We start from the raw sequence: 12514 nt of genomic DNA, 5'->3' as shown, positions 1-12514 counted from the left end.
GGGTAGGTAAGCATTGTTCTTCCCTTTTAAGGAGAGGGAGAGGAGGTGAGTCATTGAGGGACTGAGTGGTTGAGGGATTCGTCAGGTGACATGAAATGAGTCAGTGATGCCCCAGGTAATTGACCTGTGTTTGTTAAGTTCACATCCCTGTCATTTATAATTAAAAGATGAGCTTTGATGAGACATTGTTGGTGTGTGTGTGTATGTGGTGTGTATGTGTGTGTGAAGTGGTTTGGGTTCCTGGGAACAAATACTGGGTGGAGGGATCACTATGCTTGGGGAAGTGTGAAGAGCTTCCCTGGAGACCAAACAGTCCCTCGTTACCACCATCACCACCACCACCAGCACTGAAGCTCACATTCATCCAGCTCTTTCCATGAGCCGCACACCGATCTAAGTTACAGATGCATTTAAGCATATAGACTCATATAATCCCCATTTTGGAGTGACAAACCATGGCTTAGAGAGGGTAAGTAACATGCCCAGGGTCACACAGCTGGTAGGCGGTGAAGCCAGGATTCAGATCCAAGCAGTCTACCTCCAGCAATTGTGCTGCTAACCCCTGTGCTTCACGGAAGCCAAGTTTCTGGTTGGGTTGTGTCTGCAGGATGACAGAACCATAATCACCCCATTGTCTCGATTCCTTTTCCTTGAGGGAAACGAGAGAGTGTTTACGCTAGAGGAGCCACTGTTGAGAATTTCTGCCACAAAGGGCTGTGCAAGAGATAAAAGGGGCAGCGCATTTCAAAATAGCCTGAGAACCCTGGCAATTGTAATGACTGGGAATCACTAAAGAAGGTCAACTCACCCCCTGCCATTGCTACTGTCTACTGGGGAAGAAGAGAAGAGAACACTTCTGTCTACTGGGGAAGAAGAGAAGAGAAACAGGCAAACTTGCTTGTACGTCTGTTGCTTTACCACCATTAAAGGTCACTTTCACCCAGGCTGTCCAATTTGAAATCCCCCAAACTCCTGGGAGATGCAGAGCAGGCTCCACAGTCCGCATTTTGCAGGGAGAGAAGTTCGGGGTTAGGGAGGGAAATGAGCCAAGGAGTCTCACAGGTGGTCTCTCACTCAAGCCCACCACCTGGCCCTGCACCCAACTGCGAAGGGCTTTGCTAGTGGTACATCTGCATAAAACTGCCCGTTCGGACCCACTGTCTGATGTTGGGGTGAGGTGGGTCACAGGGATCTTACAAGACCTGGGAGTTTCCCCAGGGAGAATTTTCTTGGTGTTTACTCCCATCCTACAGCGTCCTCACCCAACCCCATTTCAGACAGAGTGCTTCTGGGCTTCGGCTGTCCCCTGGCCTTCTCCAGCCCAGGCTCCCCATTTATGCTGGATTTTGTACCGAAAGTCTCTTGCTTGCCTCTCCCTTATCCCTGCCTGGTTGCCGGATCCCAAACACATGCCTCAGTCATCCACACGGGCCCCCAAAGGTCCCCCGCCGAGATGCCTGTGCCCTGCAGTAGATGCCTCTCGTCCCCTGGGTGGCAGACTTGTGTTGTGCTCACCAGTAGGTTCACACATCACCTCCATTTCCCTCCACGAATCTCAGGCCCTTTGACACTTCCTCTTTCACTTGCTTGCTTTAGCATTGCCTCTCTTCTTTCTGTGTCCTTAGAAACCACTTCCACTTGCTTGGAAACTCACCCCAAAGTCATGGAGCCTCTGTGGGGGCAGGCACACCACTCAACTGTGGTCTCCCAAGCAACAAGAACCACATATCAAAAAAACCCTAATGACCAGGCCCAGTGGAAGAAAGGGTCTTAAAGGGATTAGGGTTCGATTGAGGCCACTTGTTTGAATTCTACTTCTGAGTCGCCTCACTACCAAGTCTCCTTCGGGATACAGATAAATAACCTGAAATGGCCTCATTCCTCCTCTTGGGGCAGAGAATCAGAAAATGGTCCAAATGGCCCAACCGGAGGTTGGGGCAGGAACAGGTATGGGAAGAACTGGAGGGAGAAGGAAGAAACTCTTGGAGGGAAGGGCCCAATTATATCTCCTACATTAAAGTTCGTTGTGGGCCTGCCTGTCTGCTCCGCAGGACCGAGGGCTCACAGAGGACGGTACCGTGTCATCTCCCCACTGTCCCCGCGTCCCCATCCTCAGTTCTGGGGCTGTGCCAGGCACTTGGCAGATGTTCAGTAAATGACAGCCGCCCTTGATGTCGTATATGCAGTCTCTTAGTTACGTTAAATACACACATATTTCCAGATACATCCATCTCACACCTCTTAAATATCTCATCTCCTTACTTTCTTGTTGCTTTTGATATATTTTGGGGGGACCCATATTAGCCTGAATTGCTCACAAAAACACAATCCTTTACCAGAGCTATGATTCTTCTGTTTCAAGGTAGCCCCGTGCCCAGCACGGAGAAGCCGCGCGATAAATGTTTTGAATAAAATTTATCTAAATAAAGAAAGTGGGGTTGATAGTCCCTTGACCACTCAATTTCTCTTTGAATGAATACAATTTGCGGATATTTCAATTAGGAAATCAAGACAGTACACGAAGTCTGCTCCCAACCTGTGTGAAGTCTTGAAGACCTTACAACGCCCACGTCCCCTTTCCCCACTAGTTCAAAAAGCAAATTCACCCAAGCCTACTGATATTTTGAAAACACTGCAAGACAGAGGCTAGATTTACAAGGGACGGCAACATTATGTCCACTCACCTGTCACTCCATCTGTGGCCCCGGCCATTTCACCTGTGGGGCAACCAGCAGGGGAAAAAAGGAATCTCCGCTTGTAACCTGTACTTTCCTGCATCTCTCTGTGGCTGCCAATTGGCTGTGACCCGAAGCCAGTACAGGTATAATCTCCTCTGCTCCTTTCTCCGTTTCTCCTGTCCACACTCCGTACTCATTCAGGAACAGGTAACGTTGTCCCCTTTTGACCTTATGCTGCCTGGTATAGGCAACGCTGTATTTCTTAGCCAAAAACAAATCTCAGACTGCATCATGGAGGTGATGCTCTGGTCTGGGCACCTTGGAAAATGTCACTGCTTTTGGAGGCCTCAGAGGCTGTGGTCCCGTGTCTGTAGATCTTTCCTGAATCATCTCGATTTATATCACGCAGGACTCTCGGCAGGGTGGGCCAGTCTTCTGACCGTAGATTTGGGTTGCATTGGCTACTTCTCAGCTTTGTACTCTCCGGGATCACTCACTGGAAGGTGGGCTAGCTTTGTCTGAGCAGCATGAGCCTGTGTGGTTCCGAGGATTCTTCTGGTTTTCTCCTTGCCTCTTCTGTGTGTTCTTATCTCTTATTCAACATCGTGCTCTCAGTTTCCATTCCTCTGATCTCTTGGCACTCTATGCAAATTCTAGTTTTGGTGTTTTTGTTTTTGTTGTTGTTGTTGTTGTCGTCGACCCAATTCTTGAATCTTCTCGTACTTACAAGCTAAACCCTCTTCTTGGACTAAAGCCCCCATGAGGCTGCACTGGTCAATCAATGGATGCGACCAAAAAGCTTGAAGAGGTGCTGCCATTGGTCTGTGCTCAGGCGCAAGTCTCCGTGGATAGGGAGGGAGGCAGGATTGGGGAACAGCTTCAGGCTGGAAAGCCAGGGCTCTGGAGCAGGCTGACAAGAGTCAGGAAGCAGGAGGCCTGTGCTGTGCCCTATGGGTAAATGTTCATCAGTCTGATTGATAGGCGTTTCCATCTGTCCCAAGCCCAGCCGAAGCGAGAAAGGAGCTCCTTACACCTAGACTTGCATCCTGCCTCTGGAAAGTCTCTGTAATGCCTGCCTCAGGACCCACCTATTTCTGCCCCTTTAATTGCCTTGGAGGAAAACAAAGAAATTTTGGTTTTATTATAAGTCCGGGGCTTCTTTGTAGTGTGGTGGGACTTTCCGTCAGAATAGCATTATAATAAGCGGCAAAATAATGACCTTGGAGGGGGTAGATGAAGGACCTTTTATCTGAGACCCAAGCGCCATGCCACATGAATCTCATCATGAAAGCTTGCTGGGGGGAAGGACTCCAATAACCTGTCAATAAAACTGCCACTCTGGCTGGCAGCCAAAGCCACAGTGGAAGTTGAGATGCTGCTACCCAAGATGCGGGTGGTACCCCCATGGTGCCTATAATTACGCAACCTTTATATAGTCAGAACTTTGGCCACCCCCTTCCTCAGACCTTCTGGTGCCTTCCCTCAGCTCCCAAATCAACCCTGCATGACTCCAAACTTGCTTTGCCAAATCTTCTCCTTCTTCTATGCCTGAGCAGTTTCTGTCTTGGTGCCCAAGTCTTTGGACTGAATGACACCACCACGGAGCCCTCCTTGGTACCTTTTAATGCTTGGTTCTCAAACCAGATTGTGTGTAACCCAGTAAGGCCGGAGATGGGAGCCCAGGACAGGATGGGTGTATGTTGATTTTGCTCAGAGGATGGGGCCAAACCTTAGAAAGTTTAACTGGAAATTGTAAAACTGTTTGTTTGTTTGTTTTTAATGTTAAAGCCCACATAGGTATACGATGGAATATAAAGCCTATTCACATGAGGTTTTAAGATGAACTTCAAAGTTTTCATGCTTGAGGAGGCTCCTTCAGATGCTCTCTTGACTTTCTCGATTATCTGCTCACCTTAGTCTAATACAATGGACATTTCGATGGTAAGGTGTCATAAGAAATGTCTTTTTCCTGTCCACGTCTGCCTGAGATGCTTTTTCTGGGTAGTTTAAATACACGTATATGGGTCTCTCAGCCCTCCTTCCAAATGATCTCTTCCTCCAGAGCCTTCCCTGTTCTTAAGCTAATTGTCAGAGCCTCTTCCTTTAAAAATTCCTCTACAGTCCCTGCACATGATATATAGGAGGCATTCCCCAAAAAGCTGCCCATTCTTTTCAGCCATGACCGGACTCAGTCCTTATCCACCCCAAGGCTTCCAAGGCTTGGGATGCTGCAGCATAGAAGAATTCTTCTCTGAAAGCAGATAGAAAGGGAGTTCACTGCAACTTCTGCTTTGACTCAATCCCAGTCCCTCCCTAGAAATGCCAGGTGGGCCAGGAAATGAGTCTGAATATGGGTTTACAGGATCACACAAGACAGAGGAATGTCATTGGATGGACCAACTCCCTATTAACAAGGGCAGATACCTGCACCAGACTGTGTGGCCTCTTTCAAGATCTACCACAAAACTCTGACTTTATGGGTATACCTCCTGAAGAGGAGTCCTGACTTAGCAAGAAGCCCAAGTAAAGAATTTTATGGGATAAGGGACTCTTCTGAGGAAGGCAAATAACAGACTGACTGAGGGAAGGGCATTTGAAAACCAGTGAAGACATAGAAAGAAAAAAGACATTACATACCACGTCCACACCCTCTGCGGAGGGAATATAAGTGCTTCCCAGAGGAAGGAAATCCACAAGCTCCCTGGAGAACTTGGACTCTGTGTTCAGCCAGGTGTCTTGCTCCCTCCAGCACCATGCCTTACAACTGCTGCCTTCCCAACCTGAGCTTTCGCTCCACCTGCTCCTCCCGGCCTTGCGTGCCCCCCAGCTGCCACACCTGTACCCTGCCCGGGGCCTGCAACATCCCCGCCAACGTGGGCAACTGCGGCTGGTTCTGCGAGGGCTCCTTCAATGGCAACGAGAAGGAGACCATGCAGTTCCTGAACGACCGCCTGGCCAGCTACCTGGAGAAGGTGCGCCAGCTGGAGCGGGAGAACGCGGAGCTGGAGACCAGGATCCGGGAACGGTGCCAGCAGCAGGAGCCCTTCGTGTGCCCCAGCTACCAGTCCTACTTCCGGACCATCGAGGAGCTCCAGCAGAAGGTGAAGGTCTTTGCTGTTATCTCTGAGCAAGAGGAGTTTGCTGTGATTCTCAGTCTGTAGTAGAGCAGTGTGTCTGTCTCTTGCTTCTATGTGACCGTGATTCTTGCTTCCCCCTTTATCTTTGAAATAGCTTTCGAAGCCATTTTAAAGAAGTTTCTGGTTTCATCCTTATTTTCAGTCCTCACTAAGCAGCCTCTCATTCTCCAGGTCCTGTGCACCAAGTCTGAGAACGCAAGGTTGGTGGTGCAGATTGACAATGCTAAGCTGGCCGCAGATGATTTCAGAACCAAGTAAGTTGTTCAGAATTCACACTGGTGTCCACCCCTTTTGTTTAACCTCTGGTTAAAGGAAAGGGATTTCCATAGCTTTACCGAGCAGCAGTTCCCATCCATTGGTGGTGAGACATTCTACAGAGATTGAGGGGAATCAAGCAAAGGAATCACAAAAATAGATGAGGACTCAGATCAATCTGCTTATTTTTGGATCAATATTTGTTCTGGACTGAGCCTCCAGAACCCTCTGTCTCCTGGGTCTACTCATTGCAGAAAGTGGGAAGACTAAGCGAATGGGGTTATCAAAGATCATTCCTGTGAGTCTTGAATGTTTGCTGGTTACTGCTCTGACCTTGTCCTTGTGCAGGTACGAGACGGAGCTCGGCTTGCGGCAGCTGGTGGAGTCGGACATCAACGGCCTGCGCAGGATCCTGGATGAGCTGACTCTGTGCAAGGCTGACCTGGAGGCCCAGGTGGAGTCCCTGAAGGAGGAGCTGCTGAGCCTCAAGAAGAACCACGAGGAGGTGAGACTGGAAATGAGAAATGAAGAAACCTGGTTCAGCCTCAGGTTGACTTGAGTGATTTGGGGTGGCAGAATGCAGAACACGAGGTTGAGGTTGACTTTATAATTTTCCTTTAAAGACACCAAAACTTCATGATGTGTGAAAAAATGGAGAGATGAAACCTCTCCATGTTTCCAGAGAAGATGTACTTTCACTCAAAACTGGTGCATCATGGGAATTTCCCAGTGCTCCCCCATTGGCTTGTGATTGGTTACTGAGTTGCAGAAAGAGTCTCAGCATTGCTTTATTCATGCTGTGCAGTCATTTCTCTCCCCAAAGGTCACCAAATCAAGCCGGTGAATCTGAGGCTCCACTCTTCCAAAGTCTTGGTGAAAAATGAGCCAAGGCTCCTCCTTTTCTCTCCTGGAGGGGTCACGCCATCATCTTATTTGCTGGCCAGAATTGTTTGCTACACGATCTGAAATTGTATGGCCAATTCTTTGCATTATGAAGTCTTATGCAAACAATCTGGAAACTGGGAAAGTTAGGCATTAGTCCATCTTTTGGTGGCATCTGAGAAAATCCTTGGGAATTCTTTTTGAATCCAAGTACAGGGCACAGTCCTGTGAGGAGGGAGCTGTTCCACATGGAGCACAGAGCACCTTGCCTTGAGCTGTCACAGACTGCTCCACTCAAGGTCTCTTTCCCAAGGAAATAGACTAACGGGGCTTCAACAAGCAAAGTCCATTCTTCATTGAGGAGAGTCACTCTTGCCTTTTCTGCATCCACAGGAAGTCAACACCCTGCGCTGCCAGATCGGAGACCGCCTCAACGTGGAGGTGGACGCGGCCCCCACCGTGGACCTGAACCGCGTGCTCAACGAGACCAGGAGCCAATATGAGGCCCTGGTGGAGACCAACCGCAGGGACGTGGAGGAATGGTTCACCACCCAGGTGGGCATCTCAGCACGCGGCCGCCCGGGCCCCTCGGCCCCTCGCGGCCCTTGAGGCAGGGTCTCACCCTGTCTCGTCCCCTGTGCTGTTTCAGACCGAGGAGCTGAACAAGCAGGTGGTGTCCAGCTCGGAGCAGCTGCAGTCCTATCAGGCAGAGATCATCGAGCTGAGACGCACGGTCAACGCCCTGGAGATTGAGCTGCAGGCCCAGCACAACCTGGTGGGTGTCGCTCGGGGTGTTGCCCACCCTCTCCTCACCTGGTGAAGCCCATGACTTCTCTGGAATCCCACGGAGTCGCCCCCTGAGAAGAGGCTCTGTGACATTCCGTATGTTCCCCACACAGAGGGACTCCCTGGAGAACACGTTGACGGAGACCGAGGCGCGCTACAGCTCCCAGCTGAGCCAGGTGCAGTACATGATCACCAACGTGGAGTCCCAGCTGGCTGAGATCCGGAGTGACCTGGAGCGGCAGAACCAGGAGTACCAGGTGCTGCTGGACGTGCGGGCCCGGCTGGAGTGCGAGATCAACACGTACCGGGGCCTGCTGGAGAGCGAGGACTGCAAGTGAGTGGCCAGCTGGAGGGATCCGATGAAGCCATGCTTACAGGAGCATGGTTCTCATTTGACCCCGGGCAAAGAACACACACTTTCAAAAGGAAATCATGCCTCCACCCCAGGCATGATCAAACAGAACTCAGAAAACACAGTATGGCCATCATTCAAAACACAGGGAAGCACTAGCTGTTTGAGGCACACACTGAAATTGTACAGCCAATTCTTTGCATTCTTCTGTGATCACACAGATACGAGATGTATGCGATTGCTCACACGTTACAAGACCGTATTGCGCAGAGGGAGCATTTGCATACACTACCTTATCTGACCTTGCAGTTGCCGCCAAGCAGGTTGGATCAGGATTCTCCCCATTCTGTAGGTGAAGAGAAGCTAAAGTGACTTTCCCAAGATCGCTAGCTAGGAATGGACAGTGTGGGGAGTCAAAGGTTCTGGAGTTTCTGTCTAGCGCTTTAGGCACTGTATGGTGGGAAGACCAGGAGGGGTCTGATAGGAAGCTTTGCGGCAGGGAAGCTTGTGGCCTTCTCTGTTATAGGTCAGGCCAAATCCCACAGGCAATTCCACTCTTGGGGTCTCTCTTGTGTGTACCACGAGCCCCCCTCAATTCACCTTTCCACATGGTTCTTTTTCTCCAGGCTGCCCTGCAACCCTTGTGCCACAACAAATGCGTGCGGATCCGCCGGGTCCTGCGTCTCTAATTCCTGCGCCCCCTGCACGCCCTGTGTCCCCCGCCCACGCTGTGGGCCCTGCAACTCCTTCATGCGCTAGAGCCCAGGGGCTACCAGAGGAGCAAGGAGGCCGGGCCCACGGTTCCAGAGCTTTGACCCGGCACTGGTTCATTCGAGAAAAAAGGGCAGAAAACACAGTTTATGTGGCTGGAGCTGCCCCAGTAAGGCAGCCACGAAACTCACCCCACCTACTGCAGATCATTCCTTGCCCACCCTTTCCTTCATGGAGGTGTGTTCTTTCGTCACTTGCCCAGAGAATCCTCGCAAGTGCCAGGGCCTTCCCTTGTAACCTGCTAATAAACTTGATTTCCCTGGCAAAGCAGACACCTTTCTCATTGGTATTCATTTGTTTCACCGCGCCCATCACTTGAGCACTCTATAAAAAGCCACTTGAAAGTCAGGCTACATAATGGCCTGACTCTTGGATACCAGAGCCGTTCTCTGCCTGGCGGGCAGACGGCTGGCCCGGCGCCCTGGACGCCTGGGTGAGGCAGACTGGCAAGAGGGAGGGCAGGGCAGCTGCCATGAGGTGGCCCCCACCTCCCCTTTACCATTCTTGGATGTTCCCCACTCTCCTGTAGAGACTTGGATGTCTTCCAGAGCTGATTGCATCTAAATCCGAAGTGCAGAGGCAGGAGTGGGGGCTAAAAAGAGGCTCTGGAAAGTTCATCTTTTCTCAGCAGGAGGCTTCAGGTCCAGTGCTGTATGATCTGGGGGCTGGTGGCTGGAGCGTTCCAAGCAGCCTCAGGGACACCCAGCAAAGGAATGCTCTGGCCTGCCTGCCTGCCGTGTTCAGGACATCCCCCTCCTGCATAGGTGGGTCATTATCAGCCTGGGCTCCAGCAGCTCACTTCCCCTCCCAGCTCTGGGGCTTAGAGACCTCCTCACTCTTCATCTGAGACTTCTGCCTTTCTCAATCCAGCACCTGTTGAATACTTACCCTGTACACACCCTGGATGGTGGGGAAGGGAGAGACATACGGAGAAAGACATTTAAAAAAAAACATTTATTCATTTTTAGAGAGAGAGAGAGAGAGCATGAGCAGGAGAGGTGCAGAGAGAGAGAGAGGGAGACACAGAATCTGAAGCAGACTCCAGGCTCTGAGCTGTCAACACAGAGCCAGACTTGGGCTCAAACTCACGAACCACGAGATCATGACCTGAGCTGAAGTCAGACGCTTAACCAACTGAGCCACCCAGGTGCCCCAACAACTTGTTTAAAGGGATAAAACTAGTCCCTAAGTAGTGCTATTATAAGGCATTATCCCCAAACACCGAGCACGCAAGCTTGTGCTGCAAACAAAACTCCGAGTACTGGAAGTGACATCAGTGTTCATCAAGAAAGGCTTGAACTTGAATCTTTAACTTGAAAGAAGAGCCACGGAAATGCTAAACACTGACTTGCTAAAACCCCAGAGGACCATTTTGACATGAAAGGATCAGAGACCACTCAGGTTTCTATCTTTTCCCACAAACCTTCCCATCACACCAGGCTTTCTGAGGCAGATATTGGGTCCCACTTTGGTGAAACACAATCTTGTGTACTGGAATAACCAAGTGTATTGAAATTACATATATATTTGACAAAGGAACTATTTATTGTTTCTACCACAATTGTCCCCTTGACTCTTATTTTTAAAGCGCAAATTCCAGGGTGGATTCAGACTTGCACACCTTGCTTCTGGTTTGTGAGAAGCGTCTGACCTGGAATCCCGTTCCTGATGTGGTCCCCTACCTTGGATTTCCTCCAAATCCAAGGTCAACCTCAGTTCAGAGGCCCTCCCTGATTTTGCTTGTTCCTTTATTCCGCATCCTGTGTACATATATTATTTTACAATAATGGAAAAGTAATGCTACTAGCTGCTGCGGGAGGAATGACTGCCCCCTTTCTCTGCAAAGATGCCCATGTTGCTTCCTGGAACCTGGGAGTATGTTAGGTAGCCTCCAGAGGGAGATTAAAGGTGCAGATAGAACTAAAGCTGTTAATCAGCTGACCTTAAAATGGAGAGATTATGCTGGATTATCCAGTGGGCCCAATGAATCCCACAGAATTCCTTCAAAGTAGAAGCGGGAGGCAGAAGACAGTGAGAGGGAGAGGGAGATATGACTGAGGACACATGTCAGAGCCATGTGATACAAGGACTGGACCCTTCACTGCAGGCTCTGAAGATGGAGAAAGGGGACCATGGGCCAAGGGAATTAGGTAGCTCCTAGATGCTGGAAAAGAAAAGGAAAAGGATCCTTCCTTGGAGCCTCCGGAAAGGAACATAGCCCTGCCAACATCTTGATTTTTTTTTTTTCATTGTGGATAAAATACATATATATAACATAAAATTGACCATTTTACCTATCTGTTTTAGCATTTAATTCAGGGACATTAAGTACATCCACATTATTGTCCATCAATCAGCCCTATCCATCTCCAGAACTTTTTCATCTTCCCGACTGAAACTCTGTCCCCATCAAACTCTCTAACCCCTCCACCTCAAGCCCCTAGTAACCTCTATTCCCCTTTCTGTCTGTATGAATCTGACTATTCTAGGTACCTCATATAAGTGGAATCATACAGCATTCATTCTTTTGTGTGTGTGTCTGACTTATTTCACTTGGTATAATGTTTTCAAGGCTGATCCATGTTGTAGCATGTATCAGAATTTTGTTCTTTTTAAAGGTTAGATAATATCCAATTGTATGTATCACATTTTGCTTGCCCATTCATCCATGGATGCGTATTTTGGCTATTGTAACTAATGCTGCTGTGAACACTGGTGTGTATATATATATGTACACATATACATATACATGTATATATATTATACACATATATTATATATAATATATATTTTATATATGTTATATATATTAAAATGTGTCATATATATAATATATATGTATATATATTATATATATATATATATATATTCAAGTCCATGCTTTTGTTTCTTTTATGTATGTACCTAGAAGTGGAATTCCTGGATCACATGGCAATTCTATGTTCAATTGTTTGAGGCCATGCCATTTAGCATTCCTGCCAGCAATGCGCAATTACTCCACATCCTTGCCAACACTTTTTAAATTCTGGGGTTTTTTTTTGTTTTTGGTTTTGCCAATGGCCATCCTAGTGGGTGTGAAGTGGTACCTCACTGTGGTTTTGATGTGCATTTTCCTAATTATTAGTGATGCTGAAGCATCTTTTCATGTGTTTGTTGACCATTTGCATGTTTTTGGCGAAATGTCTATTCAAGTCTTCTGACCATTTTTTTTTTAATTGGGTCATTTAGTTTTGTTGTTGTTGAGTTGTAGGAGCTTTTTATGCATTCTGGATATTAATTCCTTATTAGGAATATAATTTGCAGATATTTTCTTCCATTCTGTGGATTGCCTTTTCATTCTCTTGATAGTGAAATTTAAAAGCTTTTAAATTTTCTGGAGTTTATTTTACCTATTTTTTCTTTGGTTATCTGTGCTTTTGGTGCCATGGCCAGGAAATGATTGCCAAACCCAAAGTCATGCAATTTTCCTCTATGGTTTCTTCTAAGAGTTTTATAATGTTAGCTCTTACATTCAGGTCTATCATCCATTTGGGGTTCATTTTTGCATATGGTGTGAGGTAAGGGTCTAGCTCCATTCTTTGCCTGTGAGTATCCAGTTTTTTCAGCACCATTTGTTGAAAAGGCTGTCGGTTTTCCCATTTATTTGTATCTTC

At 48.2% G+C, this 12514-nt stretch overlaps 1 protein-coding gene across 1 annotated transcript; it reads left to right on the top strand.

Annotated features, from left to right (window-relative positions):
• The first annotated feature begins 5150 nt into the window (after positions 1 to 5150).
• On the top strand, positions 5151 to 9133 carry LOC122485567 (keratin, type I cuticular Ha1). The gene is made up of 7 exons (XM_043584449.1): positions 5151 to 5779; positions 5987 to 6069; positions 6419 to 6575; positions 7346 to 7507; positions 7602 to 7727; positions 7852 to 8072; positions 8717 to 9133. The coding sequence occupies exons 1-7, from the start codon at positions 5432 to 5434 to the stop codon at positions 8847 to 8849; spliced, it is 1230 nt and encodes a 409-aa protein (XP_043440384.1). The 5' UTR covers positions 5151 to 5431; the 3' UTR covers positions 8850 to 9133.
• The last annotated feature ends 3381 nt before the right edge of the window (positions 9134 to 12514 follow it).

This window comes from Prionailurus bengalensis, chromosome E1 (assembly GCF_016509475.1).
Source record: "Prionailurus bengalensis isolate Pbe53 chromosome E1, Fcat_Pben_1.1_paternal_pri, whole genome shotgun sequence".
Lineage (NCBI taxonomy): Eukaryota > Metazoa > Chordata > Mammalia > Carnivora > Felidae > Prionailurus > Prionailurus bengalensis.
The sequence above is the reverse complement of the archived record's forward strand: the minus strand, read 5'-3'. Positions and strand labels throughout refer to the sequence as shown.

Excerpts from the sequence above, each read along its gene's own strand:
- LOC122485567 (XM_043584449.1), top strand. The coding sequence starts at position 5,432 with ATGCCTTACAACTGCTGCCTTCCCAACCTGAGCTTTCGCTCCACCTGC. Across the intron at positions 6,070-6,418 it reads GCAGATGATTTCAGAACCAA|GTACGAGACGGAGCTCGGCT; the intron begins GTAAGTTGTTCA and ends GTCCTTGTGCAG. Across the intron at positions 7,508-7,601 it reads AGGAATGGTTCACCACCCAG|ACCGAGGAGCTGAACAAGCA; the intron begins GTGGGCATCTCA and ends GTGCTGTTTCAG.